Source organism: Chinchilla lanigera, unplaced genomic scaffold, assembly GCF_000276665.1.
Source record: "Chinchilla lanigera isolate Chin_1 unplaced genomic scaffold, ChiLan1.0 scaffold00048, whole genome shotgun sequence".
Classification (NCBI taxonomy): Eukaryota; Metazoa; Chordata; class Mammalia; order Rodentia; family Chinchillidae; genus Chinchilla; species Chinchilla lanigera.
This window is the reverse complement of record NW_004955449.1, coordinates 592,165-617,124: the sequence shown is the minus strand read 5'-3', so window position 1 is coordinate 617,124 and position 24,960 is coordinate 592,165. Positions and strand designations below refer to the sequence as shown.

At 38.1% G+C, this 24,960-nt stretch overlaps 1 protein-coding gene across 3 annotated transcripts in view; it reads right to left on the bottom strand.

Annotated features, from left to right (window-relative positions):
• The window catches only part of Chn1 (chimerin 1), a 61,160-nt gene that overhangs the window by 18,442 nt on the left and 17,758 nt on the right, over positions 1–24,960 (bottom strand). Inside the window, exons 1-3 of one of the 3 annotated variants that reach the window (XM_013518799.1) lie at positions 21,028–21,061; positions 20,212–20,289; positions 2,507–2,591 (exon numbers count right to left, since the gene is read on the bottom strand). In XM_013518799.1, coding sequence (XP_013374253.1) covers positions 2,507–2,591; positions 20,212–20,289; positions 21,028–21,048 — 184 coding nt within the window. In that variant the 5' untranslated portion in view covers positions 21,049–21,061. Of the gene's footprint in view, positions 1–2,506; positions 2,592–20,211; positions 20,927–21,027; positions 21,062–24,960 lie in introns of those variants that run through there. The other 2 variants (XM_005393180.2, XM_013518798.1) reach the window with 2 other exon arrangements.

Genomic DNA, 24,960 nt, shown 5'->3' with positions numbered 1-24,960 from the left:
TTGGGAGGTAAATGTCTTTGGGGACCATTATTCAGCCTACCACAGTGAGTGTGTGTTCTCTTTAAATTCTTAATTTCCTGTCTTGTTTTAAATATAGATGGCCCAAAAGCCAGATGAGTCTCAGTTACTTTAGCCCTAAGAGTCCCACTGTCCATCCAAGTGTAATCAGCTTCCAAAGAAAATAGAACTATTTGAATTTCATCCCCAGCCCTCTGTTTTTAAAAATAGGCTGACATATGCATGTATTATACATTAATATGGTTCAAATCCCACAGAACATAATGCTTTTAAGGACAAGATAAAACAATAAAATGAAAAATTTTGTTCAAGGCTTTTCTTTCAATTTCTGTCCTTATTCACAGTAAGAGGTGGAGGCTATGAATGTGGGTGGCTGTGGGATGTGGTGGTGGTGAATCATTTTCTTTCTCTTTTTACTCTAATAGATGTTCCAAAACACTTCTTTCAAATGTGATTCTGGACGGTGGCATATTACCACAGATTATCTGTACTTGTTGTACCTGTTCTCTGCAGATAACCTTCACTCTCACAAAAGGTGAATGATACACATCATTACTCTGGTAAAAGCTGGTAGGTTAGTGACGGTTGTAAAACACTTAAGAAAGTGTTTGCTGTCAAGGATAGCTCAAAAAGGCCACCTAGTCCAGGCTGAGACCCTCATTCCTTTAGCAGGCAATTTTTGCTTTGGAAACAGCACTCCAGGTGCCTTTAAAAAACCATGATACAGACTAACTATCACTATTTTTATCAAAAATTTTCAATTCCATGTTGTTCCCCTCCAGTTCAAAGGTATGACCACAGCCTCTTAATGATGACTCCTCATCCTGACTCTATAACTCAGCTATAACAGTAAGGTTTTCCTACAGCCTGTGCCTTGGCTGTCCTTGCTGGACACTTCCAGAGTTCAAGGTTCACACCTGTGGCATTCCGAAGCCACGTCCCAGGCAGGGAGGTTCCTGCATGTGCCTGGATGACATATGCCTAGAACCTTGTTATGCCTTGCTGATGCTCAGGGAATAATGACTGCAAGAAGAGTAACTTACATGTTCTTGAGCAATGCACCTTATACTTTGCTGTTCAAAGAAAATCCAATTTACAAATATGTGAAACCAGACCTCAGAAATTTCTCCACATAATAGACAACAAAAATACTCCAAAACCATGCCATAAGAGATGAGGATATTCATATCGACAAGATGAGTTACTGCAGTTACCATTTTGAATTAATTTACCCAATATACTTTTCTAGTGTAAAGCTATATGCCAAAATTCACAAGAAGACATTTTAGTTTTACAAATTAAATAGCAGAAAGAAACTTGTCTTTATCAGCTGTTATAAAAAACGCAGTGAATGCTGCTGCCAAGCGCCAGCCAACAGAAAGGAAAGCTTGTAAAAATATCACGGTGTGTCCTCATCTACTTTATTGATCAGATCTGGCACCATGTGAGTTTGGGCCTTCCCAAAGTCAAACTGACCGTGAAGGGTAAACGTTTTTAATTGATTCAGGACACTAAGGGAACCACAACGGTGCAGCTAAAGACAGTCACGAAGGAGGACTTCCAGAATGATGGCAAAAGTGTGTTTCAAGCAAGGGGACATATTTTAAGGAGAATTAATGGCAATGTGTCTTCTATTGTAACACACATTTTTGATTTAAATACATGCCATATTTGTCCATTTTACATCACAAATCAATTTCACATGATGGCAGTAACTACTTCATTTCAAAGAGTTTCAGTAAGTCCTTGCCTTATGTGTGTGTGACATGATATTAGAACAAAATATTTCATGTCTTGGTGGCTAATTAGGATTGCAAACACAGATTCAAACAGTCTTAAACATGTGCTCCCACACTGGATATTTATGTGTAGATCTTAAAGTTTTTAAATGTAAATCTACAATACCATGGTCATATTTTACAGAAACGATTTGGAATAGCCAAGATTTCAAAATGTCACCAAGAAAATATTAATGACTAAGTGGTTTTTCAGAATTTGGTAACCATCTTTGAAGATAAACTCAGATTTTTTTTTTTAAGCTTTGATTTCACAAAAATTTTTAAGGACAATCCAGCTTTAACAAGTTATCGTTAAAATTCAGTTGCCAAGGCAACAACCATAGGTCCTGGTACACTGCTTTTTAAAGAAGTCATTTTTATAAATTTAGTTACTGCAACATCAAAGGCAAGTATTAAATATAACTGCCTTACTTTTATCTCCTTTTGTCAGGCTTTTTAAGCAAGCTGACTTTTTTCTTTTCAATGGACTAGAACCAGGTCCTTAGTCTTCTATCTACCAAGCACAAAAAGATTAAGGCAGATAAAATATCAATGTCCAGAGTAGCTGCCTGAGAATGCGGCTGACTGCGTATGTGGCGGGGTAAACCAGGATCTAGTCCATTGTTTATGTACCTGACAGTAAATCTCCTTAATACCTTACGCCTCACACCTCCATAAGGGACCAATGCAGAGGAAGGAAGTGCTCTTACCTGCACATTTCACTCCCTGAGCGATGAGGCCCCACATAAAGTTGGCACAGTATTCACACCAGTGTGGCCCTCGGAATGTATGGACCTGAGAAAAAAAGGCGAAGGGGGAGGGGGAAAGCATATAAATGAGACTGTTTTGTATCAAAGCACTGACACATAAGCCATGTTTCTACAGAAGAAGCGACACAGCTACTTTTAGAGCTATGGTTGAGTGACACGACAAGTAGCTCAACATTTTTCAGGGATTCATTTCCTTTTTGTTTTAGAAGCTGTGATAAACCAAACCAATATTTTGCAATTTATGGTTGATACAATTTCTATAGTGGAATTTTCCGGTGAGTCTGCTCAAGACAAGCAGCTTCTTCTGTATTTTGTATGAATACTGGCATTTCTGAGTAGTGCTAGGACATGAACAAGATAAGAAGCAATATTAAGGATGCCTCAGAACCATAAAGATTTCCTCAAATAATCTACCTTTGTGATCACAGTGCGTCATAGATGGTAAAGGTGACAGTGATCACAAATGACTTAGCAAAAAGGGCCAATTTCTTTCAAACATTTGATAGTGTGTTAGCAAAGAGAGTGAATACATTTTAGAAACTGCAGAAGCTATATTTAATTAAAAGCCTTATTTGAGCATAGTAATTATTCACTACTCAGACCAGTTCATACAGGTTTTATTGTATTGAATTCCTTTTTGCCTAGGAAAGAAGGATTCCTGAACACAAAAGGTTTAAAAGTGATAAACTTTCTACAGATTTTTATGCACAGGAAAGAGAAACTGCTCCAGCTTAACTCAGGTGAAAACACATTGCTAGACTAGAGAAGCAATGATTTCAAACCCTAACCACTAAAAAATAAGAGAATGAAAAACCCTGAATATTAATACTAACAATTTAAATTTCTGAGCAAATATTGGCTGAAAATGCAATAATAGGAGGAGAAGTTTTAAGGAAGCCACTGCTTTGTAGAAAATTAGAATTATTTAAGGTAATTTCCTATTGTTTTGGGTTTCTCCCCCATGGTGCTGGAAAGCAAACTCACATCCTCACACATGCTCGGCAAGTGTTTTATCACTAAGCCACATGCCTAGCCCCTTAAGATGATGATATATATTTGTATTTCTTCTGCAGAAAACAAGAGTGAAAGTCATAGCATGATGACTTCACTCTAATATAAATATCTACCAAAAGAGATATGGCAAATAATGAAATTCAGAGAAGACTGTCACTTTTTACAGCTGTTACATTAATGTATTAACTAGGTCTCAGAAACCAAGTAAATGATTTTAAGATGTGTATAATATATATATCTTCTTTCTGCAAATTTAAAATGTCACAAATGTAACATACCATTTAGAAAAAAACCATTCCAAATCTATAACATGTCACTGATTGTAAAATATATCCCACTTTCAGAGATGTTAAAATATAAAATATACATATTAAAAATCAAAGAAATACATCATTTTAGAATTTCAACTATTGGCCAAAATACCTATATGACGCTGTGCTGGATGAGCCAGGTTTCATTCTTGGTAGGTAGGTGTTTGTGACTATGGCTGCTGTCAAGCAAGCTTGAGTAAAATTTTATGTGGCTTTTGTAAAGTAGGATATAACCCTAACTCCGTCTTTTATGGAAAAGGGTCAGGAACGTAGACACAGTTGTTTCTGGAGTGTTACAGTGATGTTTAGGGCCTGTGAACTGAAAGCACTTTCTAGAATTGCTGAAGCAGAGCCTAAGAGCAACAGTCAGATGCTCTGCGATGTCCTTCCGGTCATCTCTGTTCTGTAGTGAATGAAACCTGGGAAGGATGCAATCCTGCTTCATGCTGATGGGAATGTATGAAGTAGACAGCACTGACTCACGTAAAAAGTAATCATGAATCACTATAGAATATCCTTAGAGAAAGTCTCTGGGACATTCATCAGCCCACAGGTTGCCAGATCTCAGCATAGACCAGTATCACTTACTTCATAAGATGCACAAAAATGGTGCTGGGGATTTAGCTCAGCGGCAGAAACGCCTGCCTGGCAAGCGCAAGGTCGTGAGTTCAGTTCCCGGTACCGGAGGGGGGAAAAAAAAAAAAAAGATGCACAAAAATGGTATGGAAGAAGTCCCAAGAATTATTCTGTACTTGCCAGTTTATCTCATAGTAAAGTGTCTGAAAGTTACACTAGGAGAGCAATAGCAGTAGGTGCTCTTTGGTTTGTTATACAAAAGGCTTCTGGATAATAGCACTGACTACAAAGAGAACCCACTCCCTTCCTCACCTTCTCAGAAACAGTGGAAAATGGAACGCTTTGAAAAGTATGGGCATTTCTTTATATTACACTGCCAAAGAAAGGTTTAACTATCTGTGCAGGCTCCATGTTTGCTAAAGGAAGCACATGTATCTCAAAAAAGCAATCATTAGAGATTGTTATGTATGCACTTCATTCTTGGACACCTTTTTATAAAGCATCTTGAATTAGTTGGGGCTCTTTTTAAAAATTGTTTGGAAAAGCTTATGTAGCCCCTAGGAAACTGTCCTAGAAACAGGCCTTGCAGCACCAGAAAGCTTATAGCTCTATTTGTATAATAGAGTTAACTGGATGTCCTTTTGACTTTTTATAGCCTACAATACACACACCTACGCACATGTACTTTTTTGGGGGCTCTGTGACCTCTATGACTCTATGACACTGGATTGTTTGTAAAACTTTCTTGCCTTTTGTCATTTATATTTCCTCTGAGGTCACAAAAACAAATAATCATCTCATTCATTAAGCATTTTTTATTCATTAATAATTTAGGGATGATATATACAAAGAAAAGGGCATGGGTCTAGAAGTTTATGGTAGGTTTCTCCTAGTAAACACTGCATGAAATGCTCCAACGAGTGGTTGCAGAGTTTGAGGGCACCAGGAGGGAGGGGTGCTGCTCTAGCACCAGGCTTCAGATACTCCCTTTGACCTGAGCCTTCATTCCATGGAAGTTCTGACATCTGGGGAGCAGAAAGACAGTGTGCATCCGGAAAGACTGTTCCAAGGAGATGTAAGGCACAGCCATGAGAGAAAATAATGTGGTCACTGGAGTTGTAAGGAAGCTCAAGGGTGGGGGACAGAACGACTGGTATGGTGGAGGCAGGGAAGTGGGCTACACAGGATTTTTTCTACTCAGGAAGGAAAGCAGGGCCACTGGAGGTTTTTAAGAAGAGTGACACAGTCAAGGGGCCAAAGCTACAGCAGACAAACTAGATGAGCCAGTATGGCAGCTGTGTAGATCATGGTGAACTTGGGCAGGAGTGATGAGAGACAGGCATAGTCCGGACTGACAAAGGAGGCAGCGTCACGGGGCTGGGTAACTAAGAAACAAAAGCAGACAAGAAGAAGGACCCACACTTTTAGCTACCATTTGGGTCTGGTGCCTGGGGAGGGTGACACTGACAGGCACATGAGAGGAGAACAGGTTTGGAAGTGAGGTGGGAGGAGAACGGGAGGGCTGGTGCTGGTTAAAGATTCATGGGAAAGAGGGCCCTGAGGGAGTAGGCTCTTGGGTCAAATGGAGATGGGATTCAGGACAGTGGCCAGCTTTGAATGAGAGCTGGAAGAGGGACAAAGCGGGGAGGACAGCTCTGCAGGAGGGCAGGGGAGCCCTGTGTCAGAGAGCAAAGGGAGTTCATACCTGACACAGTCTCTGTGCAACAGGAAGTTCAGCTGGAATCCAATGAGTCTGGGGAAAGTGAGGACCTGACCTGAACTGGTCAGGAATTTGGAGAAGGCAGCTGGACTTACAGTTCTGTGCATATGACATGAAATCTGTGTCAAGTACATGTTTTCTTTCTATAGTCAGTGACTGACTGCAGTAGTTTGAGCTTTATGGAAGTGTTTCATTTTAGGCGGGCATGGTGGCACATGCCTGTAATCTCAGCACTCCGGAGACTGCAAGTTTGAGGCCAGCCTGAGCTACATAGTGGGTTTAGGTCCAGCCTGAATTACAGAGGGAGAGCCTGTCTCAAAAAGTTTCATTTTATATGCAGATTTGTATTATCAGTGATGTTTATATTACATACTTTACCAACTCAGAAGAGCGTGTCTTATTGCACATTGCAATAGCTAAGCTATGAAAAAAACTTGGATATCCACCAACAGACTGACAAACAAAATGTGGTAGAAAATGAAATCATGTCCTTTGTAGGAAAATGGGTGGAACCAGAGACCATGTAAGTGAAATAAAGCCAGTCTCAGGTAAAAATTGCAGTCTTAGGTAAAAATCTCATTTCTTTTATAAAAGAAATCTGAAAAGTACAAAGCAAGGGAGAGTACAGGAAACTAGAGGTAGTCTTCTAGTGATAGAGAAGGGGATTAGAAGGGGGATAGAAGAGGAGTAATAGGGACGAAAATAATCAAAATATGTCACATGCACGTACCCATGTCATCACAAATTTTATTATTCTGTATGATGATAGGTACCAGTTAGAAATCAATTACACAAATCACACAATTTACACTAATCTTTAGCCTATAGGATAGCTTGCTGAGTGAATTAAGTTGGGCAAAGAAAGACAAACACGGCATGTTCCTGCTTATATGTGAAGTGGAAAAAGTTGATCTCATGGAAAGAGAAAGCAGTGACTATCAGACCTGGGGGAGGAAAGGGAGTGCAGAGAGGGTGGTCAGTAGGTACAGGGGCACCGAGGGACAGGAGGAGTAACTTCTAATGTTCTAGACCACAGTAGGGTAACTGGTAATTGCATAGTTCCAAAAAGCTGGTAGAAAGAATCCTGAACATCCTTAACACAAGGAAATGATAACTGCTCAAGGTGATAGATATGCCAATTGCCCTGATCTGATCATTACATAACATTCACATGTATTAAAAAAGCATACTATACCCTGTAAGTGTTTACAATTATGTGTAAAAAAAGCACTACTATTTCATCTAGCACAATGGAAATAGGTATTTCCTACAGACAATTCTATAGCCACTGAAATCTGACAATTTTATTTACTAGATATGGTTATACCTTAATAGCTTGATTTAAAAATTATTTAGTCAAAATAGAATTGGCATCCAAGGTATTAATGAGAGGTTGGACCCAAGGGACCTCTTGCTTGGGAGAATGCTAAGAACGAACTAGGTGGGACAGTCATAAGGAGTGTGGGGACACAGGCCTAAAGCTCAAGGCCACACCAGCAAGTAAGTTGTGCCTAAGTCCCCTATCTGGAGAAGCTCAGGAGACAGCTATAGCTGGTGAACATTTGGGGAATCAAAACTCTTTCTGACAACATATACAACTAACAGTCACTATATGACACTTTGCATCATTTTTAAATAGGATTTTTAACCGAAAGGGCTTCAGACTTTTGTGTTTTCCAAATCTGTACTTCAGTTTTCTTGTGTGCCTTCATTGTCCAAGGCTGTCAGATTTTTCTCCTCTCACTCTTCTCCCTTTTCTAGTCACTGATTCTTAGTTGTGGACTAGGAAATTTAATAGCAGACTTTTACTAGCACTGAGTGCAAACCAAGAAAATGCTATCTCTTCTTCTTGAAGGCCGTTTAGTGATGAAAACACTTTTGGCTTCAAGTCTGTGTTTCTTATTTCAGATCCTGGTGGGCAGAAATCTCTTGATGAATAAGCTGCAGGTAGCAGCTTTATTCTGTTGCATTTACTAAGTTGTTAGCTACTGCTTCCTTTTTAAAAATATTTTTTGAGATAAGGTCTCACTATGTAGTCCAGGCCAGCCTTGAACTTGCTGTGTAGCCCAGGCTGGCCTCAAACTTGAGATCCTTCTGCCTCAGCCCCGAGTGCTAAGATTAGAGGGGTGAATCACCAAACTTAGTTAATTATTGCTTCTTACAAGTAGAAACCAGCCTCGCTTTTGCTACTACACATATGACTTTAAAGGCAGAGTGGGTTTTTAAGGTAGGAAAATGACCAATTCCTTTATAAACAGCACATTTTTAGATTTATTTAAACACATAATTCAATCAATTTATAAAACTAAATTCCTTTGGGAAGTGTGTTTTGGAAAAAAAAGTGCAATTAGCATCAGTTTATTACATTATTAATGAAGTTGGGGGCGGTCCTGAGGAAAACAACCTTGTCAGTGAGCCACAGATGTTTTTCTATGCCACCTCTAAAGCTTTTTGCCTAGCCTGGCAAACACAAGTGACAGAGACATGACACGAATTGTACCTTAACTAACAAAGGGCATAACCAATTAGTTTTAAAGTCCTCTTTTTTTTTTGCAACTGGAAAAGGACAATTTTACTACCATGGCTTTTGAGATTGCTTTTCACTTGGAAACAACTCCTTTCATGTTAGTCATTCTAGTGAAAAAGAAAGGCTAGATTAGTTAATAGACCCTAATTGTCTTAGCAGTAAAGGCACAGGCAGAAACCAAGCTGAAAAGGACAGGCAGGGTGTTGGATGGGTGGGCTATAAGCTGCTGAGGGCCACATGTCACTGTCACATATCTCCAAGGCACTGACCTAGGTAAACACTGAAGCCATTCTCAATCAGGTCTGCTGTGCTAATGATCAAAACCTGGCTTATATAAGGAAACAAACCTACCTGCTTCTCATTGTGCTTATAGCATTCACACTTCCAGCAGAATGCCAATAATAGAAGCAGAACAAAAAAAATCCATGCTATGGGAAGACAAAGAAAAACCCAGCATTATCCTCATTATTCTGTATAAGCCCAAACATTCCCTTTAGACAGAAGTGCAAATGCAAACAGCCATGGAGCATGCGTGTAAGGCCTGCTGTACATGTAAACCATGTTGGTGGCAATAAGAACACTGGGGCAATACAATTTGCTTGGGAAAGTGGCCATGACATTTCAGCTGCAGCTTTTCATTTGGGCAGCTTGGATGAGTCAGTCCTCTAGTGGTATTGGGCAATGAAGGGAGAGAACAGATGATCCAAATCCAAACAAAGAAGATTTAGGTAGGCAGGCAGGAAGCTGGTTAGAAGAGACTTTTTCTCCCTACTGCCCCTTCCCCCCATTTTCATCTTTAGGGTAAACAGAATACATTCTTTTAAATGATCAGTGACAGTATCACCGGGATGGTTTTCAACTTTTTGACCCTTATGATTTGAAATTTCTAATTTTAACCCTAATCTGTTACTTCACTTAAAACATTTTGATGTGTATTAATTAAAGGATGATTATTAGCAGTGAAGTCATAAAATTGTACAGAGGTCCCTAAAAAAAGGGTAGAGAAGAATCCTTAAAATAGGACTGCCTTTAGAATTTAGGCAATAGCTTCTTGCCTGTTAATTCACTAAATCTAGTCAAAATTACCAGTTGCCTTAAAACTCTTGAGGAAAACCTATCACAAAAAGAGTGTGATCTGGGTACAGGTAAGGTACGAGCACTGACAGTATATTGGCCATTCTGATGGGATCAAAGTATAATGAGGTGACCAAAATGACAAAGGCAAAAGAAATGCACCAAAACTTGCAGAAACATAGCTGTAAGTAATGGCTGGAACTACAAGGCCTGGAATAGGAGGGCACAGCTGGTGGACAGCCGCAGACAGAAGTGAGGAAGGTGCTGGACAGCTGAGAAGGGGCTCAGGAACTAACAGCCTCCACAACAAGCTGCTACATAGACATTCTGTATAGGGGAGGATTTTCAGGGTCTCTGTGAGCCATGTATGTAACTGCACAAGCGGTTAACGGAAACCTCACTTTGATCAGGATGACAGCTGACAGAAAATTGGTGACCACATGTTTCAAGAGGGAGACAACTTCAAAACTGAGGGAAATGCCCCAAACCATAAGGTGATATTAAATGGCTAGGCTATAACAATACCAGACTTATTTACTAAGGGGCAACTATTAGGGTAAGGTAGGAATTTAGATCTCCTCCACATGAAGAACATGATAAAGTTTTTATTAAATGGTGTACAAAATACTACTTTTTAAAATTTTTTTTGTCTTTTTGAGACAGGGTCTCACTATGCAGTTCAGGCTGGCCTTGAACTCGCAATGATCCTCCTGCCTCAACCTCCCAACTGCTGGGATTACAGGTATGCACTACCACACCCAGTCCAAAATATTACTTTAAAATGTGCAGAAAAATAAGAATACATTCACCATACTTCAACATAGGATCTTATTAACAGAATTTAAATTTCTTTATGGATACCTTCATGACCTATCCAATCAATACTGTGCCTGTGAGAAAGAAATCTTTTTGAAATTACAGCTGAGAAATCGCACTGCAAACAGATGAACTTATCTGGATTATATCCAATCACATTAATGTTAGAACCCAAACAGTTTCTGGTGCTAGTGCTCTGCTCAAAACTGAAAGAGGGGCCATCAATTTGAAGCATAATGTGCGCATGTGCATGTGTGTTTTCTGCAGTACTGCGGATAGGACCATTAATTTGAAATCAGGAATCAAAGCAGAAGCAGCAAAGTTCTCAAATTATTTTCACTACAAGGTACAGATTATCTAGAATCACTTTCGGCCAAAAGATGGATGTTTAAAGTATTATAAAATCTGTAATTTTTTTGTATGATTTAAAAATATCTTTTCTTCTGATTGCTTTACTAAATTGAATCATACTCAAGGCTTAACATGTCAGATGTCATAGCAAAACACACTTTAAAAGTTAGCTTTACTATTTGAATGAATGAGCTTGCAAGTATCAGGAACAAATCAAGTGAATCGATACTTCAAAAAGCAACCCTCAGATGATTCCACATTATCTTGTGATCCATAATTCCCTGAAGCCAAGGTTGCACTAATTTCACATACCCACACAACTGGGTTTCAATGTGTTTTTGGTTGTAAAAGTGTCATCTAAAGAAGTACTGTTAACATACACTACAACAGGAATAGAAGTATTTCTGTGATATACCAGGGAAGAGGCAAGACTATTAAAAAGTGGGCTGGGGGTGTAGATTAGTGGTACAGCGCTTTGTGCTCTCCCGTCACGTGCAAGGCCCTAGTTCAAAGTAAAAAACAAAACCAAAAGCAACATTTAAAAACTACGTGGTAAAAAACCCTCTTCAAAGACTTAGTAAAAAAAGCCATGATTTTTCCCTCTATTGTTTTTCTTTTATTTCACTGCTGCTCTGATCTTTAATATTTCTTTCCTTCTGATACTTGGTCTAATTAACTCTTTTTTTCCTCAGAGTTTCTTACTTAGCTCACTAATTTGTCTTTTTTTCTTTTTGTAATAAGACATTCAGAGGTACAAATCTCCCTGTAAGCATTACTTTATAATAAGAATCTTGGTCCCCTAAGAAATGTTGACATAGTGATTCAACAAAGAGGAAGTGTGACAGTATAATTTGCCAATTAAAGTTTAAAAAATAGAGAGATGCAGTATTACATATCTTATTTCTCCTATTAAAAAGTCAGCTCCAAACATTAGCCAAATCTGGAAGGGGTGAATAAATGTGATACAAGAGACTACAAGAGGTAGCCTTTAAAGTGCCAAAATGTCCCAAATGTGGGAAAGACTACTCCTTATATGTGGACCAATAAACTAAAGTATCAAGAGAATAGAATTCAGGCCAGACATGGTGTAATTCTAGCTATTTAGGTGTATGTGGTAGGGTATTTCAAGTTGTGGGGCAGCCTAAATAATTTAGACCTTGTTTGTAAATAAAAAATAAAAAGGGATGGGGATGCAGCTCAGTGCTACAGGCACTTGTCCAGTACTCATAAAGCCCTGGTTCAATAGCCAGTTTAAAAGCTAAAAGAGAGGCCTATGTGTTGCAATCTCAGCACTCAGGAGGCTGAGGCAGGAGTATCCTGTGAGTTCAAGGCCAGCCTGAACTATATGGAGAGACTGTCTAAAAAAACAAAACAAAGCAAAACAAAAAACAAAAAAAAACCCCAAAAACAAAAGAGATGGATAGAATAGAATAGAATTGAATTTTAGGGATGATTTTAAAAAACCTTTCAATTGTTTTTAATTGTGTACATTCACCGCAGACAAAATGGTATTTTGAAATATGTATGCATTATAAAATACCCAAGTGTGGGCTAGTCAAATATCTATGACCTCACATACTTAACAGTTTTTATTGTCAGAACACTAAAATCGACTCTGAGATTTTCAAGAACAGAATACCTGTCATTAATTAGAGGGGGAGACTTCTTTTGCTTATTCTTCCTATGGTTTTACAGCCTTGACACTGTTAGAAGTCAAATGCCAGGCTGTTGCTTTAATTTGGAATAAATTCTGAAGACATTAAATTTTCTAAAATATCAAGTCAGCAGATGGACACAGAAGCTGGAAATAATCAATACAGCATTAAAGTAGTTGTGTGCCTAGAAGATTTCAAACTAGGTTACTAGGAGTAAGAATCAAGATTAGTTCTGGTGCAACACCACTAGATTCCCGCTTCAGGTGTTCTGAAGTGGCAACTGTACACCCTGGTTTCAGAGGCAGTCTTGAGGTTCTGTGTTTTGTCACCTGTCACCCCTTTTTTGTGATAGTGGGGACTGAACCCAGGGCTTTGACACTGAGCTACATTTCAGCTCTTGTTTTGATTTTTTTTTTTTTTTCTGTTGAAAACAGGGTCTTGTGATAATCATTCTTGCTATTTTTGGAAGCCGTTTGGGGAATCCTCTTATAGGTGTAATTAAAAATACTGTGAGCACTGCTGCTGAGTTCCACGCAGTGGAAAAGCAGGTATATAACAGCATTAGTGTGTCGTCACCCGTCGTATCCACCCAACCTGGCACCATGTGTCTTCTGGCTCTTCCTCAGAGTCAAAATGACAATAAAGGTAAATGCTTAGAATCAATCCAGGACACTGAGGCAGTCATGGCAACACAACTAAAGATAGTCACAAAAAAAATTTCCCGAACTCCTTTAGAAGGTGGCAAGAATGACGGCATGAGTGGTTGAAGTGAGGAGTAGCAGTAGCAATGTGTCATTTACTGTAATAAAATTTTCAATTAAACATTAAAAAAAAAACAACCCCCCAAACAGGGTCTTGCTTAGTTGACCAGGCTCCCTTGGAATTTGTGATCCTCCTGTCTTAGCCTTCCAGAGTGCTGGTATTATAGGTGTAAACAACCACACCTGTCTTGTTTGGTTTTTAAATCCGCAAAAACAACAGTATCTCTAGTAGGTTCCACTAACAGTCTCTTAATAAGAAAAACATGCAAATCTATACTGTACAGTAAAACCAAAAGAGGAGCTATAGCAAATTAAAACCCTTTTTGCACAACAAAGAAAACAGTGAAAGGCTGCGTATAGAAGAAAGTATCTGCAAACTATACATCTGGTAGGGGTTAATACCCAGACTCTATAAAGAATTCCTGTAATTCAGCAAAAGTACTAAATAACTCTTCTACAAAATGGGTAAAGCTAGCCACGATATGTGCTTGTAGACCCAGCTACTCAGAGTGCTGAGGTAGGAAGATCACTTGAGTACAGAAGTTCAAAGACAGCCTGGGAAACATAGGTAGACTTCTCCAGAAAAGAAGAACGGAAGGAGGAGGGGGGCAAAGGACCTTAGTACACATTTCTCAAAGGAGATTAAAAATGTGTAGAATCATTAATCATTAGGAAAATGCAAATAAAACTACAATAGGATATCATCTAATACCTGTTACGATGGCTATTATAAGGTTTAAAAAAAAAACCAAGGTAACAAGTGTTGGTGATGATGTGGGGAAAATGGAATCACAGGATAGTGTTTGTGGACATATAAACTGGTACAGCTGCTACTGCTACAGAAAACATTAAGATGGCTCTCAAAAGTAAAAACAGAACTACCATGTGACCTAGCAATCCCACTTCCCAAAGGACCAAAATCCGGATCTCAAAGAGATATCTGCACACTCTGTTAAAGATGGCATTATTCATAACAGACAAGATATGAAAGCAACCTAAATGTTCAGCGATGGATGAACAGATGCCAAGAAAACGTGGCATATGCATACAATGGAATATTTAGCCTTAAAAAAAGAAAATCTTGTCATGTGTGAAACATGGAGGACATTATGCTAAATAACCCAGCCACAAAAGGACACACGTTGCATGCCACTTACACGAGGGCTCTAAAACAAACTCAGAGTGACTGCCAGCGTTTGGGAGAAGAGAAAAATGAGAGCTGTTCAACATGTATAGTTTGTTTAACAAGATGAGACGTTCTAGAGATCTGCGGTACATTGTGCTTCCCCTACTCAAAGCATTTAAAAAATGATATACTAGCAAACTTGAAGAGAACCAAAAGATATTGTTATACAGTTTTACATATGGAAATCTGTACAGGCGAGGCAATATCAAAGGAAAGCAAAACTGAGAAATTTGGAGAATAAAGACAGATTATGAAATAAGAATAAACAGTCACAGCATGCGAGAATAATATCATGGTTCTCTTGAGTGAAGTATAGCACTTCAAATTCTCTAGGCTGATATAATGTGAAGTATAATGCAACTATATGCAAACTGACAAGAGCCCTGTGAATATTTCTGGGTTACTAGGGGCAGGCACCATTCTGTGAGCCTCAGTGATCTAGATTTGCCCTTGAGGCATCATAACCAGTTCCTTAGCCAGGACTGCATACCAACAGAAAAGGCGGGGGGAGTTCAAGAGGTCTGGGCTGAAGGCATTCAGGGTCTTTGGAGTCCTTCTTACCACCGGCACAAGCAGAAGTAAAAAGCAGGGTGGTGTCTGTCTGTCATTTCTGGTCCCACAGCACCTGGGAAGTACCACACAGATAGCAGCAGGAGCACCATGCTTAGAGGACCTGAAAGATGATCCTGTCCCATTTCCCAGTTTCTCTTCATCAGCCCTTTTTGTGGCTGACTGCCCTAGGCAGGGAGAATTCAGCTATGCACTGATCTTTGCTATTTTTGTCTTCTCTTGCCAGTGGCCCACATTCAAAACTGGGGAGAGTGTGTGTAGAGTAGAAATGCAGACATGTATATGTATGTATGTACATGAATAATAATTCCATTAACCTCTTGGAGAAAAATGTTTATTCCTTTAAAGTGTCTATGGTTTATATTCATCTCCTTCCCTCAACTGTGACGAGAAGCATCAAGCACATTAAGAGACTTTTTCAGATGTCTTCTCCATTTTCCTGTGCTGCATTTACCTTTTCCTATATTACCATTAATTCCAAGCAATATTCAGATCCTTGAGCATCTAAAATGTACATTGTTAACATGGGGTACCTTGGATTTCACTGAATTTTAGAAACGTAAATCTGATTAAAAGAAAATATAGAAATTGAGATCTTAATATCATTGAATTGAAATTTCCTGCTATCAGGAGAAGTGGTTTCAAAGTAATAGTACAGGTCCACTACACTAGAGAGTGTATTCACTTAGGCATTCAACAAATGCTTTTTGAGCATCGACTAGTTACAGAAATTGAGGAAGGAAAGAAAGAAGGCACTGAGAAGCCAGTGAGGGTAACACAAAGGTAGGCATAGTCCTTAAATGTGATGTTCACTGTTGTTAATATAGCCAATTTTTAAAAAATTCTTTCATATATAGTTTGTTTCAGTGATTTTTCAAGCCAACATACTGAAAGATTTCCTCTTACAGACTTTAATAAAATTTTAATTATGAAATATGAAATAATTATAACAAATCTAATGTGTGTCAGTATAACCCAACCAGAAAATTTAAAGCTGCAACAGATTTACAGATTGTGTAGCTCAACTCCACAGTTAATTTAAAAACTATTTTTTGGGTGACAGTGTAGCTCTGAGGTAGAGTTCTTGCCTAGCATGCACAAGGCCCTAGTTCAATCTCCAGCACAGGACCAAAGTCATCCTAGTTTTACTTGATTTATGTTGTGATTATTCTCAAATCTGGAATAAAGACCAGAGACTTGGATTTGCCTATGTCCCTGGAAGGAAAGAAAAGACCAGTTTCGGCAGAAGTGCTGGCCACAGCTTACCAAACAGCAGAATGTTTGGTCAACTGACCCGAAAGGCTGGGTATACTATTAGTTCTCTACTGCAATAGGTCCTCAAGCAGTGATTTTGTTAAATACTATGTTAATTACCATAGCAATTCACATTTCAGGATTCACTGCTTGCATATTATCTTGAGAACGTTAAATCTATTAATGTAGTATCTCACATCTTTCATTTACATACAAAACGCAAACAGTGCCTGAAACTAAAAACCTCTAAGAAGAACTAAACCCGTATTTTAAAGTATCTACTTATTATAATTCTTTTTTTTTTTATGTTGTGGGGGATTGAACCCTCACCCTTGTGCATGCTACGTAAGTGCTCTACCACAGGGCTACATCCCCTGCCCTGTAATTCTTAATTTTTTAAAAATATCCTCTTGTGTAGCTGGGGCTCCTGATATTACTCTATTATACCTTTTATGTTAGTTTTCTGAATTAGCAAACTAAATAAAACATTTCATAGCTGTATTTGGAGTGAGTAAAAGAAAACATTTCACCGTGTTCTGTGGTGCGTGAGAAATGTAACTGCTCTTATGTAACAGCTACTCTGCCTGGAAGCACCAGGAGCTTTCCTCAGCCCCATCACGTTAAGGTTCACAGCCTCATGACCCCTGTAATGGGAAAAACAAGAACCATACTAGCTTGTAAGTACTCACTGATCCCTACTTGGATTTTAAAAAAATTTATAGTAAGAAATTTATAATAACAAAATGGCTGCCTTGTACTAGGTATTCAGTTCTTCTGATTTAGAGGGAGAAGTTTAGAGAGACCAAGCAATTGGTCCAAGTTGGTAACAAATAATAAGCAAGTTCCTTTGGGTAAAGGCTGGGTCTTAGCGTTCTATCCAGAGAGCCTCAGGATGCAGGCTGCATCACTACTGGGGATAGGAGATGTGTTTTAATGTTTGTGTTCTACATTTAATGTCACGAGGCTTATAAAATTTTGTGTTTGGTATTAGGATAAGGTAGCTCTAAAAAACCAAGAAGTTGTTTCAGGATACAGTTAAAGTTATTTTCACTTGAAATAAAAATTACACATATTTATGGGGTACTATGTGAAATGTAAACAGGATGCAACTGATAAACATCACTTCAAATATTTTTCATTTCTTTGTGGTAACAACATCAAAAATCCTAGCTTTTATGAAATTTCACTATAATTTATATTGACAGTTTATGAAAGTTTTTAAATGTACCACATCCTTTATCTATAAAATGATAACCTAAGAGATATTATGCTTCTTGTGATAAATTCTTTATCAAATCCTTGTAACAACGGAAGAGAGAGATGATGTTACATAACAGCAAAATGGGGAGCTGTCCTTTTCTTCTACTGAAAAGGCCCCAAACTCAAGCACTTCCTGAGTCTGGAGTTAGGTCCAGTTGCTCTGCCTAGCTTTTTCACCTTGGTGAGTTCTCTGAGCACGGTATACAGTGCTCTTGGCTTCACCTCCTGAAATAAGATTTGACAGCTGTTCCACACCACAGAGCAGCATTACATAACAAGTCAGTTTAAGAACCAAAAAAGAAAACCATAATGAAATAAGACTGTGGTGAGTAGACTTGTGGGTGCATGAAACAGTCCTGGCAAGGCCACATGAATGACCATCATCATGGAAATGCTCGGGTTTTCCCCACAAGAACCCTCCTAGCTGTGCAAACACATCGCCAGCAGTGACCTTCTCAGTGAGCACTTGTGTGGGAGAGGACTGCTTCTGCCAGTGTCTGAATTCTTTTGGGCATGTTCTCTGGAAGTCAAGTATGACTCTCCCCCTCCCCTTTCTTTTCTCTTTTTTATAATGCCACAACACAGACACATTTTTAAATAACGAAGAGTCATTTTAATGGGAAGAGTCAAATTCTGAGAATTCTGACCTTATTAGAGAGTAAAAAAAAAAAAAGTAATACAACTCACTAACATGATCTCTTTCCAATACTTTTTAAAAAGAGCAGGCCCTAGCTTGCTTCAAGTTTTTAGTTCCAAGGAAGATGATTTCTAAGAGTCACAACCGGTCCTGCAGTCAGCACTTTTGGGCTGTATAGAATTTGCTCATAAAGCCATGTACCAAAATAAAATTAAGAAATATCTGGAAGATACAACTGTGGGGAGAAAGAAGAATACATCTGTTTATACAAATCTTTCAACAGACTTATTTGCTTTTAATCAGCATTAATAAAAAGCACTTTCAATGAACTTGACCTAACACTAAAATTCTACTTTTAATAGGTGTGTTTCTCCTCTACTAATGATGGGGGGCGGGTACATCTTTAGAGACAGATTTTAAAATTTCAGCCATTTCTAAAGAACATGCATACAATTCTTGTTTAGAAATTCAAAGAGACATTTTTGTGACCTACCACACATATAACTTTATATTTGCAAGAGAACTTATTTGGAATCATTTCTCTGATAAAAAGTTTTGTAAGACCAATTTGCACATCAAAGAAGAAGAACTGAGGCCTGCTGGCCTGCACGTATTGTCTGAGTTCATACATGGGTAATAATGTGGTTAAACTGAATGCACATGTGATTTCTGTGTATTAAATGTACTGAATTGCCTCAAATTTATTTTAAAGCAGATACTAGTTGAAAGGTAAGGTCCTTAATAATATCTTTAAAGAAGAACACTTGGTTTATCTTAAAATATTAGCAATTTTTACAGAACATTTTATTATTAAGTAACTTACTCTTTACCCCAAAATGATCTAAAGATCACAATAGTTTATTCCTTGCCATGGAAAATACAAAGCATATTGGGGGTATGACACTTAGCAATGACTAAAATAGATACTGGTATTAAAAATCAGGGTGAACTGCAAATTTGGAAGGAAATTATTTATGTACAGAGCCTTGTACCTTCTATATGTTAGATGAATTAATACATTGGAAGAGCAGGATTGGTAGTTTGAATACCTTTTAAGCCAAATATTGACTTTCTAATATCAAAGCTAGTAATATTTTGTCTAAACTGAAAATACTTATGTCATAAAGAACTGCATCCATAGAGTTTCCTACCTATTGAGATGATACTACAGAAATTCCGGTTGCATCCACCTATTACACGTAGCTGGGCCTCCTTATGGACAACTTCACATTGTATATTCTCTGAATTAGGATGCAAAGGACATAACTTCAAGGCCTTATATCAGGCTCTAAGTACAAGCAAGATCTCCATAAACCTCGTGATGGAAGAAGATTCAGGTACATTTGATAAAACATATTAACATAATAATTTTAAAACACACACAGGTAACTGCAATACTCAAGAACTGAAGAGAAGCTGCTGGAGTCAGCAGCACCAAAAGCCCCACAGTACCCTACCCTCTTTTCATCATGGTCAGTTCATTAACAGGGGAGAAAAGACAAACTATGGGAAATGCAGACCATCTGCTCAATCCAGATGCAACTGCACATGCCTCTTATAGCCAAAGCTTTTTACCAGAAAGGAACAGATAACATCTAATCCTCTCCTGAAACAGCCAACAAAGGTATTTAGGCACATTTGCATCACAAATAAAAATAATGCCCAAATCATTATTAAATGAGACTTTTAATATCAATGAAGACTTTCAAGCATCTACTCTCAAATAGATTACTAAAACAGCATTAGAGAAAATGGGGTTGCATTTCTATGGGCTTTATTCATAAAAATTCAACTATTCCTTAAATAAGATCAGGTTTGACATTTTAGTCAAGTCATTCTAGTTTTAAAAAGACATCAGAAAATATCCTTTAGTGTTGTACATTTCAAATAAGACCATTTCTTATAAGAAAAGGGAAAAAACAAATATTCTTACCTTGAAATTGTGAACCTTTTCATATTTTGGAATTTGCTCATTTTCTTTCAGAGTTGCTCTTCTAACAAGTGATGTCAACTGTGAATAAGCAAAGAGTTTCAGAGGTTGCCAGATTGTCACAGACGACTTTTGAGAACCCAGTTTCATTCCCAAGGCTGCTATCAATAAATCTTGCTGACGGCCCTCTTGTTTTGATTTGTGAACTGCAGCTCTATTAGTTTTCCTCCCTGACCAGGACTCTTTGGATGGCATTTTGGAATTTGGAGGAAGGAAAACCTGCACTGATCTGTGTCTGCCGATGAACTCTATTCAGCTAGCACAGGAGCACTCTGCAGCCAGCACAGACTCTAGCCTACAGAGAGCTTCGGACACACAGGGAGGAGTAAGAGGGTGATGAAGCACTTCTTCAGCAGAGGCGACTAAGCAGATTCTTCTTTCTTCGTTTTTTCTTAAAGGGTTCTATATTTAAGCCTCTGAAAACTTAAGAGTCTGAACAGAACAGAAATAAAAAGAGTCGATGCTAACATACAAAACGTTCAGCATCTCTTTATCCCTTTTTAAAAGCCAATTTTGACAAATACATGTTTAAAAGCTTTCTTCTCTATTCATTATATTAATGCCCATTCTGAATGAAAGATGCCTACATACTGCCTGTATTCAGTTTCTAGCAACAGACACCCCGTGAACCCTCTAACAGGGAGCGTGGGGGAGGGGCGGGATTTGCCAGGGAGGCGGGATTAGACTGGCCACTGTAAGAAAGGAGATAACCAATGGAAATCAAGCAGCAGTTTTTAACTACTGTATTCCTTAACTCACTCTGTTTCTTCCTCCTCTCATGTAAGATTTTCTTGCTGGCTCAAGGCACAAAAAAAGGGGGGTGGGGAAGTCAGTGGGAAGATAAAGAGCAATGAATGAGTCATGCATTATTACAAAATAGAATTTTTTAACCTATTAAAAGCAGACGGAAATTAACATAGAGCAGCAGGATTTAAAAAGAATGTAACAGTGCCAGGTAAATTATGAAAAGCTGATCTATACCCTTTGTGCATTATGCTAGGCATGCACTCTACCACTAGGCAATAGCCCTCTTCTTCGTGCATTAGACACTGAGGTTAGTGAACTAAAACTCAAATCTTATTAAAGGTTAAAAAAAAAGACTTCAATGAAAAAGAAAAAGATTTTAGCTAGCTAGGTATCATTCTCTTCATACAGAACAAAAAGCAGCATATAATATTGTTAATACCCTGGAGTGGTTAGTTTTGTCTCTACTATGAGTAGTTTTGTTGTGGGTCTAAACTTATATATAACCAGTATTTTAATTCTCTAGTCTTAGTATTATTTTACTCAGAGTTTGAGACCAAGTTAGGAGCTCTCTGGGAATACTCCCTCATTTGCACAGGTCTCTGACGCAATGTAATTGTGCCTCCTGGACCCCGGATGGTTTTTGCTGATATAGAAAAGGGAGGGCTGAGTAGGAGCCTCAAACTCAACTCTATTTAAGAGTAATATCTATATTTTTCACTGAAGTGGTATGAGAGGTTTCAGTTTTCCCTAAACATGTCCCATCTATTTCTTTATGCTACTGTAATTTTAATCTATCATGATTCTAATGTTACATTGTACTTAAAGAATTTAAAGCTCAACATTTAAATGAGTTAGGGGCTAGGGATATAGCTCAGTGGCAGTGTGTGCTTAGCATATGCAATGCCTTGGGTTCGATTCTCAGCACCTGAAACTCCACACCCCCCAAAAATAGGAAAAATGGATTCAATAATTTGATACTGCAAGCAATTTATCTCATTTCATAATCTATAGGTGGTCTGAGCCCAATGTTTATTTTTAACTAGGGCATGTGTAAACTACAGTAGACGCTGGAAATAATGATTTTCTAAACTTTGCCAAGTTATTTTTGAGTCTATAGTCCTTTTTGTTCTTTAAAAATATTTCTAAGTAAATAACAGACATTAATATTTACATCTACAGAAATTTCAGTTTCACAAATGCTTAGATGATTAATATGACACATCAAATGGTCCTTTCCCAAGAGGAAAAACAATGGGGGAAATGTCTTAGCCTAACCTAAATCACTCTTCAGCTTAGACCTAGTTTGTCATGTGATGACTAAAAATATAAACGCCAACAATTCTTTAGACATGTGCAGCCTAGATTCTAAAGGCAAATTGAATGATATTTCCCCCTCTCGACAAGATTTAAGACCGAGTTCCTAAATTAAAGAAAGCAATCACGTATATGATCAGGGAGTACATTTTTTTTTAGTATCTCTAGTCAAGGTTCTAGATTACCCCTAGTCCTTTGGCTGTGGTAGCACAAATTTAACCCAGTGAATTCATGGGTTACTTCATGTAAAGGACGACAGAAGAAAAGGCTAAAAACTCCTCAGTAGAGTCAACGTACATGTAACAAAATGTGCACAGTTTACCTATTTAAAGTCATTTTAACTCTATAAATGCCATCTAGTTTATAGATCTTGTCTCCTTTTGGTCAACTCACATCCCTAAGAGAACAAGGACAGAACAGCTTTTGCATCTTCTGGCATGGCTGAAGTGTTCTGTTAGTAACTGTAGCATAGTTATTTCCCTGCTAAGACTTTGGATCGTAAGGCAGAATATGAACACTTGATAGGAATGAGTCCCAGTTTTTCTAAGAGAAGTTGAAGTCTCATCTAACACCATCTTCATTATTAAAATTTCTTCTCACAATTTACAATCTAAAGTCATCTATAGTAGTGTTATGTTTACAATGTCTTTATTATTCAAATAAATGATGGTTTACTTGAAAACAACTCAATCAACCTAGAATAAAAATATTTAGAGCAGAGTTATCCAGAAAATTCATGCCCAGGTAAAAGTGACTATTTTGTTTCTAAAAGATAAAATTTATTGTAGATTTTAAGTTTCCTATTTAATCAAGAAATACTGATTAATTAGAAACTGGGCAGCTACCTGAGGTAATTAGCAGATAGAAAATAACAGCTTAGGATGAAAAAGTCTCACTTAGCTACTCTCCAGTGGTTAAGGGTTTGGCCATATAACGCATGCTACATGGCAGCAACTGCATGTCTGTATGAATTCTAGGGACATGCTTACGCAACACAAGAACTAATTCTACAGCTCTGAACCTCTGTCAGTGTTCTGAGGTTCTAGACAAACATACATCACTCATACACTTATCTGGCTGTATCTATCTACTCAGATACAGTTATTGACCCTGTTAATTACAGCTATCAGGTACTGGGTAGGTACTGATGCTCCAGGCACTCAGCCAAACACTTTATATACAGAATCCCATTACCTCCACAGATAAACCCTATGAAGCACACTTACCCTCATTTTAAAGCTGAAATGAAAACTGAGGCCTACAGAAGTTAAATTCCCAAAATTGCACAGCGAGGAGGTGACAGAGTTGGGCCCTTAAACACTAAGCTATATCTGCCCATGTGAGAAAATAAGAGGGCTAGAATCTGAGGGAGATGGTTTTCTTCTGATTCTATTCAAAGTGTTTCTCTGGCTATCTTCTTTCCATTTCAAAGAGTAGCAACAGATTATACAGAAATGTAATAGTAACTAAGACTTCCTAGAGTTTAGGATGCAGTTCACATAGTAGGAGAGGCACATCTCAAGGACTCGTGCATGAAACCTTCCTTCAGTGGTCTATGCTAATCAAGTGCGATTTCATCACCTGTCAACCTCAGATTCTCTTGTTTAATAATTTTAAAGCATCACATTTTACCTACCTCATATCACAACCATCTGTGCAGCTGTTACAACAGCACTGGGTCTTACACATTTTCATTATAACCTTGAATTTGCATGGTAGCTTGCACAAAGAAGGGTCAATAAGTATTTAGTTAAAAAAAAAAAAAAACAACAAAAGGAGGCAGCCCCTTTTATTGGGGTAGCAGTGATTTGAAATCAGAGAACCTAAGTTTTGACTATCAACCTTGGGAGATTGCTTGGTGCCTTGATTACTTCATCTACATAATATGGCTAATAATAACTACTTTATAGGTGACTGGGAAATTTTGAAGGTACAAAAAGATAGAGACTGTAGATAGCAAGTATTCAATAAATGATAGAGGGGTCTGTGGCAAATAGCAGTAGGAGAGATGTATAAGAAATGAGTCTCTGCCTTCAATGAATTTGTAATCTGCTTTTTGTCTGTAGCACACAAGCATGCCCAGAAATTCTTACCCTTCCCTTTGTATTATGGCCTTGCCCCAACTTCCCACATGCTACCTCTAGTCTTACCTTTCAATAGGTTTGTAACACCACACGGGCTGAGGAAGCAAAGTTGGGAGGAGAATGAAAAGTGGAAAGGAAAGAAAATTCTCAGTATGTGTGTATGTGTGTGTGTATGTGTGTATATATATATATATATATATATTTTTTTTTTTTGTACCACAAATCAAACTCAGGACCTTGCACTTGCCAGGTAGGTGGTGCACCGCTAAGCTATATCCCCTGCCCATCAGTATTTATTAAGGAGCAAATACTCTCCTTGCACTGCTTAATGCTCTACATGCTTGTCCAGTGTATCAGTCATAACCATCCTAGGTGGTATGTGTCACGGTCTCTCTGTATGAAGAAGAAGGGAGCTCACCAAATGACTTGCTCAAGATCACAGCCAGGAAAGGAAAAGTCTAACATCTGAATCTATATCTTTTGTCTCCAAAATTAAGAACTGTTTCTGTGGATTTATGACAGCAGGAGATAAACACAAGGTGTTAGG